This window comes from Orycteropus afer, unplaced genomic scaffold (assembly GCF_000298275.1).
Source record: "Orycteropus afer afer isolate SDZICR_OR568_19922 unplaced genomic scaffold, OryAfe1.0 scaffold00084, whole genome shotgun sequence".
NCBI classification, from domain to species: Eukaryota; Metazoa; Chordata; class Mammalia; order Tubulidentata; family Orycteropodidae; genus Orycteropus; species Orycteropus afer.
The window spans coordinates 7,365,608-7,380,098 of NW_006921671.1; the positions used below are offsets into that span (position 1 = coordinate 7,365,608).

A 14,491-nucleotide genomic window follows, 5' to 3' on the forward strand; every position below is an offset into this window, starting at 1 on the left:
TCCAAGTCTTTGCACATTTCATTATTGTAATTGGCTTTGTCTGCTCAAGCTGCTCTTTGAAATCTTCTGTTCAGCTCTTTTATCTTGTCATTTCTTCCACTGGCTTTAGCTACTCTCCACTCAAGGGCAAGTTTCAGAGTCTCTTCTGTCATCCATTTTGGTCTTCTCTTTTTTTCTTGTCTTTTTAGTGACCTCTTGCTTTCTTCATGGATGATGTTCTTGATGTCATCCCACAATTCTTCTGGTTTTCAGTCACTGGTGCTCAATGCATCAAATCTATTTTTTAGAGGGTTTCTAAATTCAGGAGGGATATATTCAATATCATATTTTAGCTCTCGTGGACTTGTTTTAATGGCCATTCTTGCTTCCAAGGAGCAACTTTAACTTCAAGTTGAACTTGCATGAGCAGGTGATGGTCTGTTCCACAATCAGCTCCTGGCCTGGTTTTGGCTGAAGATATTGAGCTTTTCCATCACCCCTTACCACAGATGTAGTCAATCTGATTCCTATGTATTCCATCTGGTGAAGTCCACATGTATAATTGCCATTGTGTTGTTGAAAAAAGGTATTTGCAATGAATAAGTCATTGGTCTCACAAAATTCTGTCATGTGATTTCCAGCATCACTTCTATCACCAAGGTCAAATTTTCCAACTACCGGTGCTTCTTCTGTTTCCAACTTTTGCATTCCAGTCACCACTGATAATTAACACATCTGGATTGCAAGTTCAGTCAATTTCAGACTGCAGAAGCTTATAAAAATCTTCAATTTCCTCATCTTTGGCTTTGGTAGTTGGTGTATAAATTTGAATAATAGTCATATTAACTGGTCTTCCTTGTAGGCGTATGGATATTATCCTATCACTGACAGCATTGTACTTCAGGACAGATCTTGAAACATCCTTTGTGATGATGAACACCATGCCATTCCTCTTCAAATTGTCATTCTTGGCATAGTAGACCACATGGTAGTCTGATTCAAAATGGCCAAAACTAGTCCATTTCAGCTCACTAATGCCTAGGGTATTAATCTTTATGCACCCCATTTCACTTTTGACAACCTCCAAATTTCCTAGATTCATGTTTCATACGTTCCATGTTCCAATTATTAATGGATGTTTGCAGCTGTTTATCCTCAGTTTGAGTCATGCCACATCAGCAAATGGAGGTCTCGAAAGCTTTACCTTATCCACATCATTAGGGCTGGTTCTACTCTGATGATGCAGCTCTTTTCTGGTGCTATTTTGATAGCCTTCCAACCTAAGTGGCTTATCCTTCTGTACTATATTGGACAATGTTTCCAGGTTACTCATAAAGTTGCATAGTAATATATCAGACAGGGTTTCTCTGCTATTCATAAAGTTTTCCCTAGCCAATTCTTTGAGAAATGGATAGCCTCCTCCTTCTTTCTAGTCTGTCTCAGTCTGCAAGCTGTTGAAACCTGTGCACCACGTGCAACCCTACCGGGTTTGAGACACCAGTGGCACAGCCTCAAGCCTCACAGCAACATGCCACCACAGTATGACAAACTGACAGACAAGCTTGTCTCCCTTAGCTGTTCAAAACCTCTCCACCCTCCCCACCCTCCCCTTACACAGATTCCCCTTACATCTTTCCTGTCACTTGGGAGGGGTATGGCCTGGGTCCCCTGCCTTACCTGGATCCCTGCCTCTACTTCCTCACTCTGTCCTGGTCTCCACCCCCCCACCCCTGGCTTTTTCTCGGCTTTCCCTGGGTTTCCTGATGCTTGGGAGGGCCGTGGCCTGGGTCCCTGGCCTTACCTGGATCCCTTCTTCTAGTTTTAGCACCATGTTAATTGTTTGTGCCACCCAGGGACTCCTGGCTATTGAATACAGTTTATCAAGGAAGAAATTAAAATATTCATAACATACTCTTGTATACAGTTTGGGGGACTAATGGAATAATTTTATATGGGGAGGAAATGAGATCCCTAAGGATTCTTAGAATATGAAGCATTTTAGCTCTCATAGATTTCTGCCTCACCCTGGGTCACTTTGGCCTTATGGGCTGTCAAAAATGTTGCTTTGAATTTATTTATTTATTGTGTTATTTAGTCTTTTTCACTTATTTCAGTGTATATGTTCTATCTCTTTATTTGACTGCAAATAGCACTACACAATTACACCATGCCTTTTTTTCTTTCATACAGAATGTGTTTAATATTGTGCCTCTCACAATAGTATTTAATAAACAATTTTCTAATAAACTCTTGACTACTAATTTTTGTGTGGTCTGCTAACATATGAAAAGTAGTAACACAGTGCCAGGTGTATGACAGGCACTCAATGAATATTAAACAATAAAAAAAGAAAGAATGATATATATAAAAAAGTAGGTGAAACAATTATGCTTATTTCCTTCAGTGAAACACATTAATTAAATTGTAATTAAACAAAAAGGACAGCTTCATTGGTCAAGTTCTTGAATAAAGTCCAATGTTGTGTCACTGACTGGAGGACTCCCAACCCAAGGTGCTCTTGAAGTCTTTGGGTGAGTTACCAGATGGAGGAGATAAGGCTTACTTCTGCCTGATAGCTATACCCAGGAAGGAGATAGGTAGAACTTAAAAAAAAAAAAAAAAAAAAAAAGCTGAAATGCAGCAAAAGTAGTGCTATATCCTAGAGGAAGGGTCTCCTGGGTGTAAAATGCTTTTCCAGGCAGTGTATTCTGTCAAATGTTGTCAATCCGTTCACCCATTCCTTTCTCTCTCTGTGCACATGCTTGCATGCATGCACATACATACACATGTGCATTCCTGGGCAGTGTTTGGAGGAAAAAGTTAGGAAAGAGAGCAGGATGCTAGGAGTGTATAAGGAGGAAGGGAATACTGGTGACTCTGAATGTTGACTTCATATGTGGGGAAGCTAGAGAAGGCACAGAGAAATTCCTTCCCTTACAGATTAGACTTAAATGTGAAGAGTCTTTAGACAAAACACAGCACTAGTTATCCTCTTTCCTGGTATTCACTGAATATTTTTAAAGGCAAATGATCTAGACAAAAAAGCAAGTGGCTTGCTTTGCAGGTACATTTTCCCATGGGACCAAAGAAGAGTTCTGCCCTGCTTCTGTTTTCAGCATGGAGTCTCCTAACCCTCACCTTCCTCCTGGCATTGACAGTAACATTGAGAATACATTTGTGGCTGTTTTTTTTTCTCCCCATTACATATCTGTAGCTGGGTGGGAACTATATAGAATGTAAAAAGGGCACAGTTCCTCTCTAAGCATCAGGGATACACCTGTGCACAGAAACGTCTAAATCTAACTAAAAAATAGATTTCAGAAACAATCATGAAGAATTTCAAACTTTCTAGACTTTAGTTATACATCCTTTTCTTCTTCTTTTTTTTAAAAAAAGCAAGCAAGCAACCAACAAAAACTTCACATACAGTACATTAAAAAAATACTTAACTATTAAATAATAAATTTATTTTCCATACAAGCAATTAGAAGATGAAAATCTAAACACAAGTGAATGTATAGCAATGTCAGATAATTAATAAATCCTTATGGAATGTACAAGTAATCTTAAATTTTGTTTTTTTGTTACACAAGAAGCAATTTAGGAATACCATTACATGATTTCAATTTATCTCAATAAACAATTTAAAACTTTAATGTGTGACAGCTTTTTATTTTGACATGTTACTGGTGGTAGCTAGATTTTATCATTCCAAGAGTCCTCATGTCAAAGCCCAGTCATGGTTGTGTTGGAAATTATTTTACCTGTTTGCAATGGTTACAAGTCCAGGAGGACAGTAATAACCACTGGAAGCATGGTCAAAACTTCGAAGGACTGTGTCGATTTTGTAACAGAATTTACCATGTCTCTCCCATCCCTTAAAAAAGGAAAAAGTAAATTAAGGAATTAGTTAAATAGCAAAATGACTTTTCCCCCCCCCATATTCTCATTTACCACTTAAATAACCTTCTTCTCTGACCCACTCAAACTCTTTGGATTTTTGTCTTGATATCTTTATATTTATTTTATCTGGTGATGCCATTATCTATAGTTGCTTCTATATTTATTTAACTAATTAAAACTATTAAAAGCAAATGAAAGCACATACATACATCAGACTCATAGAATTTCATACAAATGGTCTCTACAAGAGGTGTTGTTGTTGTTAGGTGCTGTTGAGTCTGCTCCAACTCATAGTGACCCTATGTACAACACAACAAAATACTGTCCAGTTGTGTGCCCTCCTCACAATCTTTGCTGTCCTTGAGCTCATTGCTGCAGCCACCGTGTCATCCATCTTGTTCAAGGGCTTCCCCTTTTTTGCTGACCCTCCACTGTATCAAGCATGATATCTTTCTCCAGGGAATGGTCCCTTTTGATAACATGATCAAAGTAGGTGAGACAAAGTCTGGCCATTCTCGGTTCTAAGGAGTATTCCAGTTGCACTTCTTCCAGATTTGTTCATTTTTCTAGCAGTTCACAGTATTTTCAGTTTTCTTCACTAACACCATCATTCAAAGACATCAGCTGTTGTTCAGTCTTCCTTATTCGTTGTCCAGCTTTCACATGCATATGAGATGACTAAAAATACCATGGTTTGGGTTAGATGCACCTTAGTCTTCACAGTGAAATCTTTGCTTCTTAACACTTTAAAGAGGTCTCTTGAAGCAAATTTGCCCAGTGTGATAGTTAAGTTTGTGTGTCAACTTGGCTGGGCCTGGTTGAGTGGCTGGGCAGCTGGATGTTGTTACTCCCCATGGTAAGAATGGTAATTAACCCCATGGCTGAATGTATTGGAGCAGCTGAGTAGCTGCTTTAGGGATGTGGTTTGCTTCCCGTATATAAGCAGCAGCTTTGGGAATGGTCTCTAGCTTATGGCACATTTGAATCCTGCATGTGCCCATGTCATTGTTCAGCAGCAGCCTGCAATGCTCTGCTGACCTTGGGACTTTCCATGGACTTGAATTAATGGCCTGCCATGTGGTTTGCTAACAGTGGGACTGTACTTTTTTACTTCTCAACCTTGGGCTTGTCAGCCTCAGCAGCCAGCAGCTGTCTGAGTGAAGAAAAGCCTCTAGCTTTAGTGGGCCAGGAGCAGGAGGCAGAGCTAAAGCCCAAAGTTGAGGGGCTTTCACCCAGCTCTTAGAGCCTGGCACTTTGAACTCAGACTTAAAGCCTCCAAACTGTAAGAGAATAAACTCGTGCTTGTTAAGGCCATCCCATTGTGGTACATTCCTGTCAGAGTGGTACTAAGTAACCAGAACACTCAGTGCAATATGATGTCTGATTTCTTGACTGCTGGTTCCTGGGTGTTTATTGTGGATACAAGTAAAATGAAATCCCTGACAACTTCAATCTTCTCCCCCTGCCTTTTTTTTTAATCATGATGTTGCTTATTGGTCCAGTTGTGAGGATTTTTGTTTTCTTTATGTGGAGGTGTAATCCATACTGAAGACTGTAGTCTTTGATCTTCACCAGTAAGTGCTACAAGTCATCTTCACTTTCAGCAAGCAAGGTCATGTCATCTGCATATTTACAAGAAGTAGAAACTAAAAATATTGCATCTCAAGTCAGAATGTCTGGGTTGGGATCTTAGCCCCATCACTATGTGCATCTTAATTTTCTCTTCTGTGAAATAGGGGTAATAGTATCCATGGAGTTGTTTTGAGAATCAAAGGGAGACAATGCAGGCACAGACCTTAGAAAAGAGACAGGGCTTAGTAAATGTTAAATTACTGATACCTATTATGATTATGAAGGAACCCTGGTAGGACAGTGGTTAAACACCTGGCTGCTAACCAAAAGGTCGGCAGTTCAAACCCACCACTCAATCCATGTGAGAAACATGTGGCAGTCTGCTTCTATAAAGATTATAGCCTTGGAAACTCTAGAAGGCAATTCTTCTCCTACAGGGTTGCTATGAGTTGGAATCAACTCGCTGACACTGGGTTGGTTTATTATTATTAATGTAATTATGAAGTATGTAAACTGACCAAAGAGGACATGTGCATCTAGATAACACTGTATGCTTTTCACTCTCCTTTTCTATTGATTACCTCATGTTATCTCTCTGAGATTTGTTGAGATCCAAACCAAACCAAACTCACTGCCATTGAGTTGGATCCGACTCATAGCAACCCCTCCTTGGGTTTCTGAGACAGTATCACTCTGGAAGTAGATTGCCCAGTCTTCTGTTGTTGAGATTAGGGACTTAGATAACATCACAGACTAGAATCAGCTGGACCTGAAGCTGAATTCTGGTGCAGTCCAAGATGGTCTCAGCCGGATTATAATGCTTCCAAATAGAGAATAGCCAAAACATATTTTGTTGTAAAGATTATTCCTAAGTTAACTGGCTGGCCTTTTAGAGGGAAAGAAAGCAAACCTTGGCACTCAGATAAAAATGCAGAACATGTAGCGGCATGGTCAGCCCTGGGAGCTATGAAGGGGACTCTATTAATTAAAACCATATGGCACAGGACATATATACTCATCAATCTTCTATATATCAACTGAGTTATTTCAATTCTTACATTATTACAAAATCACATCACTTTTATGCATCTATTTTTACTTATTCACCAGTTTTAAAATACCCTACCCTTTGTGTCATGCCAACCCTTGCCAGCTTTTGATCAGATATAAAATGATTTATGGTATATTCCTTGGAAAAGGTCCTGGTTTTGCAATAAAATAAAGAAAAGTTTATTTTAGAAATCATCTATTTTAATTCAAAGCATATTACTAAATGAGGTGTGAGTCATAGGTACTCCTACACACAGCTGACCAGGGTCTCCTGCTCTGAACTCATTCTCTTTCAATTTAACCTGAACGTTATCTGTGTAAAGTAATTGAAAGCTCCAAATAGAGCCCTTCTGAGGACCAACCTGTAACGGGGGCATGGAGGTTGTTAAGACTGCTTTTGTACTTGGAAGCACAGGCTGAGGAAGACCATATGACCTTCCTAACAAAACATTTCCTCTTCATTAGTGTTTTTAGATTATAGACTGCTTAGCAAAACAAACACAAATGAAAAAATGTAAGAACTGAACAGACTAAAAGAGGAAAAAAAAAAGAAGATGTGTTCCAGTAATAACCAGAAAATCTGGGACTCTTTACTATAAAACTTTTTCTACCCAATGAAAGTGGGAAGAATACTTGACTATAGTGGTTAATATCCTTTGCACTCTAGGTGCCATTTCATTTTCAAATGAAATTATGATAATGCCAATTATGAGCAGTTGCTTATATTGTCCAATCCTAAACAAGTCACCCGGAGGAAAATACTTTTTTTCCTTTGAAGTTATCAAGACTGAGAGAATAAATTGACTTTGCACGTGCAGTTTGTTTAGAGAACTGAATTGAAGCAAATGGCTAAAAGAGTAAAACTGGTAAAAACCATTTTCATAGATGGATGCATACTGAAATTAATGGGATTTTTACCATAATGCTAGAGAATCATCTCTGCCCTCAGAATCTTTAAATGCTGGTAATGGTGTTCTGAAAGGAAAGAGGAACCAAAAGTTTGAACATAGCATCAGTTCTGTTTCTGCTGTGTAAGAAGTAAATGGTCTTTTCTACGAAAATGAAACATGTTGAGTTGCTTTGAGAGCCATTATGAGAGCCATTATCACACACGCATGCACACACACACACACACAATCAACATCTCTGATCAGCTAGATATTAGGTAACTGATCAGCTATAATTAATTCAGGAATTATAATCATTAGATAAAATATATGGTGACATGTCAGTAATGGGACATGTATTGTCCATCTATACAGTATGAAGAGTCATTTGTATGTTTACACATTGATTAATGAATAACATGTAGTTTCTGGAACTATTTATGTTCCAGAATTATCTATATTAGAATTATTTATATTAGAAGAGAAAACATTTAACACAGAGTTGCATAAAAAACAAGTTTTGGAAAACTTTGAGACTCATAGAGTGTAAACATTCCCAATATTTAAATTCAAATTCATGTATGTGTGAGAGAGAATGTGCTGAGGACCCTGGTATGTCCTAGGTTTTTGCTTTACTGCAGAATACTGAACATATTCCAGGAAATTTAAAACAAATAAGCCTCTATATTTTAAGATTAAATGTAACCTATCAAATATTTTTTAAGTCCTTAAAATACCAAACTTAAATAATCTTTTATTATCCCTTTTCCAAATGATAAATATATTGCAAAAAGTAAATTCTTCTTCATTACTGAATCCTATTTAAACATCTAAGTCTAAGAAAGTAAAAAGTAAGGCAAGATTCTTGGTACAGAGATTCACTGTCTGACTCAAAAGAATACATGATTTTTCACTCTGACATCCTACTTCAAAATTATGAAAGCCATGTGTGAGACAGGGCATCATGGGACTGTCAGTGTTTGTACAGATGGTATAACTAACAGGATAACTTACACTTTTTATCTCAAAAGAAAGGTAGTTGTAGGTCAAAGTGGCTAGTAATAAAACTATTTTCCCAGAGATGTAAATCCTTCATAGCCTCTAGCTGGTAACTGTTGGTTTGTTCAAAGTAGCTCCCCCCAACACACTGAAAAAAACGCAGAAAGAAGGAGAGAGAGAGAGGAAAGAAGGGGAGGGAGGGAGGAAGGTGGGGAAGAGGATGGAAGGAAGGAAGAGACACAAGAAAGGAAGAAGAAAGGAAGAACGAGAAGAAAGAAAAAGAGAAAGGAGAGAAAAAAGGAAGAGAAGGTGCAGTAAGGAGGAAGAGAAGAGGGAAGAGAAGGGAGGTCAGGAGGGAGAGAGACTCACTTTAAACTGATGGTGGATAAATGATGCTAGTTATGAAAAGTTCTTGTAGATAAACTGCAAGGTTAAAAGCACTTACCTCTTGACAGCCTGATGAAGCATCAGAAAGAACATGGCCTGATTTTTCACAAATGTAAAAAAGTGTTTCTTCACAATTTTTAACTTTCCAAGATCCCTCCTAGAAGGAAAATTGTTACAAGATGAATGAATACACTCCATTATGGATGCCATGGGCAATACCAATTATTATGAGTAAAAATATGATTAATAATAAGTGTTTCTCAAAAAAGTTAAACATAAAAATTACCATATGACCTAGCAATTCCACTCCTAGGTATGTACCCAAGAGAAATGAAAACATATTCCACACAGAAACTATGTTTATAGAGCATTATTCACTATAGCCAAAAGCTGAACTCAGATGTCCATCAAGGAATGAATGGATACACATGTAACTTATGGCATATGCATACAATGGCATATTGTTGACCTACAAAAAGGAATAAAGTACTGACAGATGCTACAACTTGGATCAACTTCTAAAACAATATGCTGAATAAAGGAAGCCAGATACAAAAGGCCACATATTGTATGATTCCTTTTAGATAAAATATCCAGAATAAGCAAATCTGTAGAGACAAAAAGGGGATTAGTGAGTGTCAAAGGATAGGGAGTGGGTGGGGAATGATTGCTTAATGGGTACAAGGTGTTTTCCTGGAGTGAATAAAAAGTTTTGAAACTAGAAGGAAGTGGTAGTTACACAACACTGTGAATGCACAAAGTGCCACTGATTTGAACACTTTAAAACAGTTAATTGTATGTTACATGAATTTCACCTTAATAAAAGAAAAAACAAAGTATTTCAGGATGGGGTAATACCTGAGAACCCTGCATGTCATAGGAAAGGGATCATACTCTCTCTGGGTGGGAAGTCCCACTCTCTTGCAAGTGCCTGAACATATAGACAATTCTAAGATATGCAATCCTGGATTGGGTGGGTAGGAGGGGAGGAACAACTGGTACTTCTCGATCATCACATGCTAGGCATTGTTATTGTTGTTATTAGCCTTTAAGTCCTTTGCAGAGTAGAACTGTACTCTGTAGGGTTTTCAAGGTTGTGACCTTTTGGAAGCAGATCACCAGGCCTTTTCTCCAAGGTGCCTCTGGGTGGGTTTGAACCACCAACTTTTAGGCTAATAGTTGAGCACTTAACTGTTTATGTCACCCAGGGACTCCTTTATTGCTGCCATTAGAAAACACCTGAATGTCTTCTCCTGGTTCTACTGAAAGCTACTCTTAGATATTATATAATAAGATACAATAACTGCTAACAGAAGGAGTGTTTGTCTCCTAAAGGATTTTGAATTTTATCACAAATCAGAACTTTTGGCTAAAACTGTACAAGTCAAAGTTTAGATGTATCTCAGACATCCAGTATTTTAGGGAAATATGGAGCCCTTCCATCAACCTTACCAAACCAAACCAAACTCACAGCCATCAAGTTGGATCCGACTCATAGCAACCCCTCCTTGGGTTTCTGAGGCAGTATCACTACAGAAGGAGCTCTGGTGGCATAGTGCCTAAGGCATTTGACTGCTAACCAGAAGACTGGTGGTTCAAATCCACCAGCCACTCCTCAGAAGGAAGGTTGGGCAATCTACTTCTATAGTGATACTGTTTCGGAAATCCAAGGAGGAGTCACTGTGAGTTGGATCTGACTCAACAGCAATGCATTATCACTACAGATGCCTTTGTCTGTAATAGAACCTTTGTATCCCTCACCCTATGGAGTCTCCCATCAAACCACCCAGTTTATAGGATAGTTGGATGGATGAATGAATAAATAAATGAGGCAGTTTCCTAGGCTCTCAGTTAAAATTTCTGTATCATCCATGATTAGATAACTTGTTAATTATAATCATTATATTCATATTGAGTTCTACTTAATAGAAATAAATGTTAATTTTTAAGCATCTACTATTGAAGGTGTTACTGAGCTTCCAAAAAAGGCACTACAACACAACACACTTAAAACAGCGCTGGTTGGCATGTTTAATGAAATTAATGCCTTCCTTTACTCTCTTCAAAGCAGTCTTATTATCCAAATATTGATTCCTGTTCTATGAATGTGCTAGATAAAATACCCATGTCTGTCAAATAAAAAAGGAGAATGTCCATGGGAAATGAAGGTCATCTTATTTACATCAACACCAATGAACCAATAAAGGATAAAATACTATAATATAAACTGTGGTGTATTTCAGCTGGTCTTGACCCAGAAGGAGTCCCTGAGTGGTGCCAATGGTTTAGTGCTTGGCTACTAACTGGAAGGTTGGTGGTGCAAATTTACCCAGAGGAGCCTCAGAAGAAAAGCCTGGTGATCTACTTCCAAAAGATTGTAGACACTGAAAACCCTAAGGAGCACAGTTATACTCTCATACACATGGCATCACTATGAGTTAGAATGACAATGGCAACTGGTAGACCCATGAGAGACATCTAGGAAGGGTATTATTTCTCCCTCCTCAAATATGATTCTGATACACTGCCTTAGCACAATGAAATGTGTTATAAAAATAACTACTTAGAGATTTTTGATGTTTGGTCAGCACAACTATTTCATCAACTTACTTAAATAACATTTAATAAACTACTTCTCGACAGAACGTGATGTGGTGTCCCAGTGGCTGAAGAGGTGCCTACCAAATATCAGTAACCCCCTGCTCTCAGCAAGTCTATTAGTTCAGTAGTTCTATGATCAAGGAGACTAAGTCTGTTTAAAATGTACAATAAACCCTTTACACGGTTAGGGATTTTAAGTAATTCTGTATAGTTGCATGTTTTAGATAAATGAGTGACATGGCATAGGGATAATGGTGATGTTAAGACCATGTTCATGTGAAGAAAAGAATTAGGGTTTACATTGATTCACTATCTCAAAGAGGTCATATACACTGTTGAAATCTTTTTACGTTAATTGGGTAATGAAGTTTAAAAACCATCACTCTCTGGACTATTTTTCCAACCTCACTTCTTCCCCTCATCTCCACCTTGGTGGTTAATAGCACCACCATCCACCCAGATGCTCAAGCTAAAATCTACCTCTCACATACACCCCTATATCTCATCTAGCAGCAAATCCTATCATCCAAATGATCCATGAATCTGTCCAAGTCTTTCCATCTTCATGACCCTAATTCAGCCACTGGAGTGCCACCAAACTGGTTTCTTGCTTCCATTTTATCCTTCTCCAATCCATTCTCTATGTAGCAGTCCCAGATACTTCTTTTTTTCTTTCACAGTAACTTTCCAAGATGTAAATCAGATTATGCTATCCATCTCCTTAAAGCCCTTTGTTATTAGCTGTCATGGAGTCAGCCCTCAAATCATGGCGACCCCTTTCACACTGTCATCTATATGGGATTTTCATTGGATAATTTTCAGAAGTAGATTACCAGGCTTCTGTCTTAGTCTGGAAGCTCTACTGAAACCTATTCAGCATCACAGCAACACACAAGTCTCTAGCAACAGACGTGGTGACTGAGCAAGAGGTGCATTGGTTCAGAAGAGAGGTTGAGAATTCTAACACTGACCACCAACATCTCATTAAAGCCCTTTTCTTCTTTATATACTAAGGCTAATAACCCTGGCATTTTTTGCATCCTTCCTGCCCCATCTCAAATGACTTCATCATCATTCATACCCTCAGGCCACAATGGTTTCCTTTTTGATTAACAAACACAGCAGGCCTTTGGACCTTTGCACTTGCTGCTCCTCTGGCTGTAATGTTCTTTCCCCTGTTCATCAAGATCCTTCTCATTCTATTAAGTACAAGACGCTAGGAGTTGGAATCAACTTGATAGAAATGGGTTTTGGGGTTAAGATTGAGGCAGCCGAGGACTTCCAGTAAGATGGAGGAACAGGCAGACTAGCGCCACAGACCCTCTTCAACAAAGAAAAGAAAAACCAATTGACAGAGATACAGAAAATAATCCTGGAGCCCTGAGCTTTGAAAGGAACTTTACAGAAGTGGATTAGGCACCAACTAGTGGAAAAGCCTGAAGGAAAACAGTGAGTACAGAGATGGTCAGAGCTGTGGACTGTCAGCAACTCTGACAGGACCAACAGTTTGAATATTTCCAAGTGTTGTTGGGACCTGAGAATTGACCTAAAAATCAGCCCTGGTCACCAAGGGCTGCAGGGATGACTGCGCTGGTGGCCTATGACTAGGAAGGGGAGCAGCAAGGAAGTAGACTTTCTGCTGTCCGGAGGGCACAGCCATTTTGGATATTTAAAGTGACCGAGGGTGCAGCCATTTTGAATGTTTACAATGGTGGCCATTTTGGATATTTAAAGTGACTGAGGGCGCAGCAATTTTGAATCTTTACAAGTGGCATCATTTTCAATTTTAAACTGATAGCACTCTCATTTGGATTCCAGGGACTTAAGACTAGGCTCTGTTTGCCAAGGTCAGCAGGGACATATGAGAGGCTGACAACAGGAAAGGAGACAGGTGGTGAGTGTATAAGTGCTGTCAACTAGTGAATAGAGGAGCACAGTACCCTGCTTGCATAGATAACATACAAAACAAAACAAAGAAAATTAAAATCGTGGGCAAGTCACTCCAACATACAATCACTAATTAAATATAAACATAAAAACATCACAATGCCTCGGAGACAACAGAGCATCACAGTCCACACAAAGAAGCAAGATAAAGCAGGAGAAACAAGGGACCAGGATACAGACCCAAAACACATCCCTGAGGAGGATGCAGCATTGGAACTCCCTGATAAGGAATTCAAAAGAAGGATATTTAAGTATCTTCAACGAATTGAGAGGCAGATCAAAGAAAATACAGAGAAAACCCTAGAACAATTTCAAAAGACAATACAAGAACAAAATGACAAAATAAATGAAAAATTAGAAATGATGCAAAATCTATACAGAAATCCAGAAGATTAATACTAAGTTTTCAGAATAGATAAGACATTAAATGGGCAAAGGAGCAGAACTGAATCAATGGAAGACAGAATTAGGGAAGTTGAGGCAAATACCTGAACACTTCTTTGGAAAAGGATAAATCAGAAAAAAAGATCAAAACAAAATGAAAGCCTAAGTTTCATGTGGGACACCATCAAAAGAATAATCTATGTGTCATTGGAATTCCAGAATGGGAAGAGACAAATAAAACAGAGAAAATAGTTGAAGATTTGTTGGAAGACAATTTTCCTGGTATGATGAAAGATGAGAATATATCTGTTCAGGAAGTCCAATGAACCCAAGCAGGATAGACCCTGAAAGAAAATCACCAAGAAATATCATCATCAAACTCACCACAACCAAAGACAAGGAAAGAATCATGAGAGCAGTTATCTATAAGGGGCAACCAATAAGACTAAAGCTCGGAATTCTCAACAGAAACGATGTAGGCAAGAAGACAATGGGATGGTATATGTAAAACCCTGAAAAAGAAACATTTCCAACCAAGAATTATGTACCCAGCAAAACTGTCCCTCAAATATGATGGTGAAATTAGGACATTCCAGATAAGCAGAAATTAAGGGAATTTGTTAAAACCAGACCAACCTTATAAGAGATGCTAAAGGGAGCCCTTTGGACAGAGAAGCAACAACAGCCAACAACAACTGACCATTAACACACATGACGACATAACCCAGAAACAAACTCAGCTATGTAAGTATCCAAAGTAAATAAGCCTACAAGATTGTAAA

The 14,491-nt window shown here is 38.5% G+C and overlaps 1 protein-coding gene across 1 annotated transcript in view; it reads right to left on the bottom strand.

Moving 5' to 3' along the window:
* The window catches only part of PLA2R1 (phospholipase A2 receptor 1), a 163,467-nt gene that overhangs the window by 96,371 nt on the left and 52,605 nt on the right, over positions 1-14,491 (bottom strand). The window contains exons 8-9 of the mRNA XM_007941852.1: positions 8,836-8,934; positions 3,744-3,856 (exon numbers count right to left, since the gene is read on the bottom strand). Coding sequence (XP_007940043.1) covers positions 3,744-3,856; positions 8,836-8,934 — 212 coding nt within the window. The remainder of the gene's footprint in view (positions 1-3,743; positions 3,857-8,835; positions 8,935-14,491) is intronic.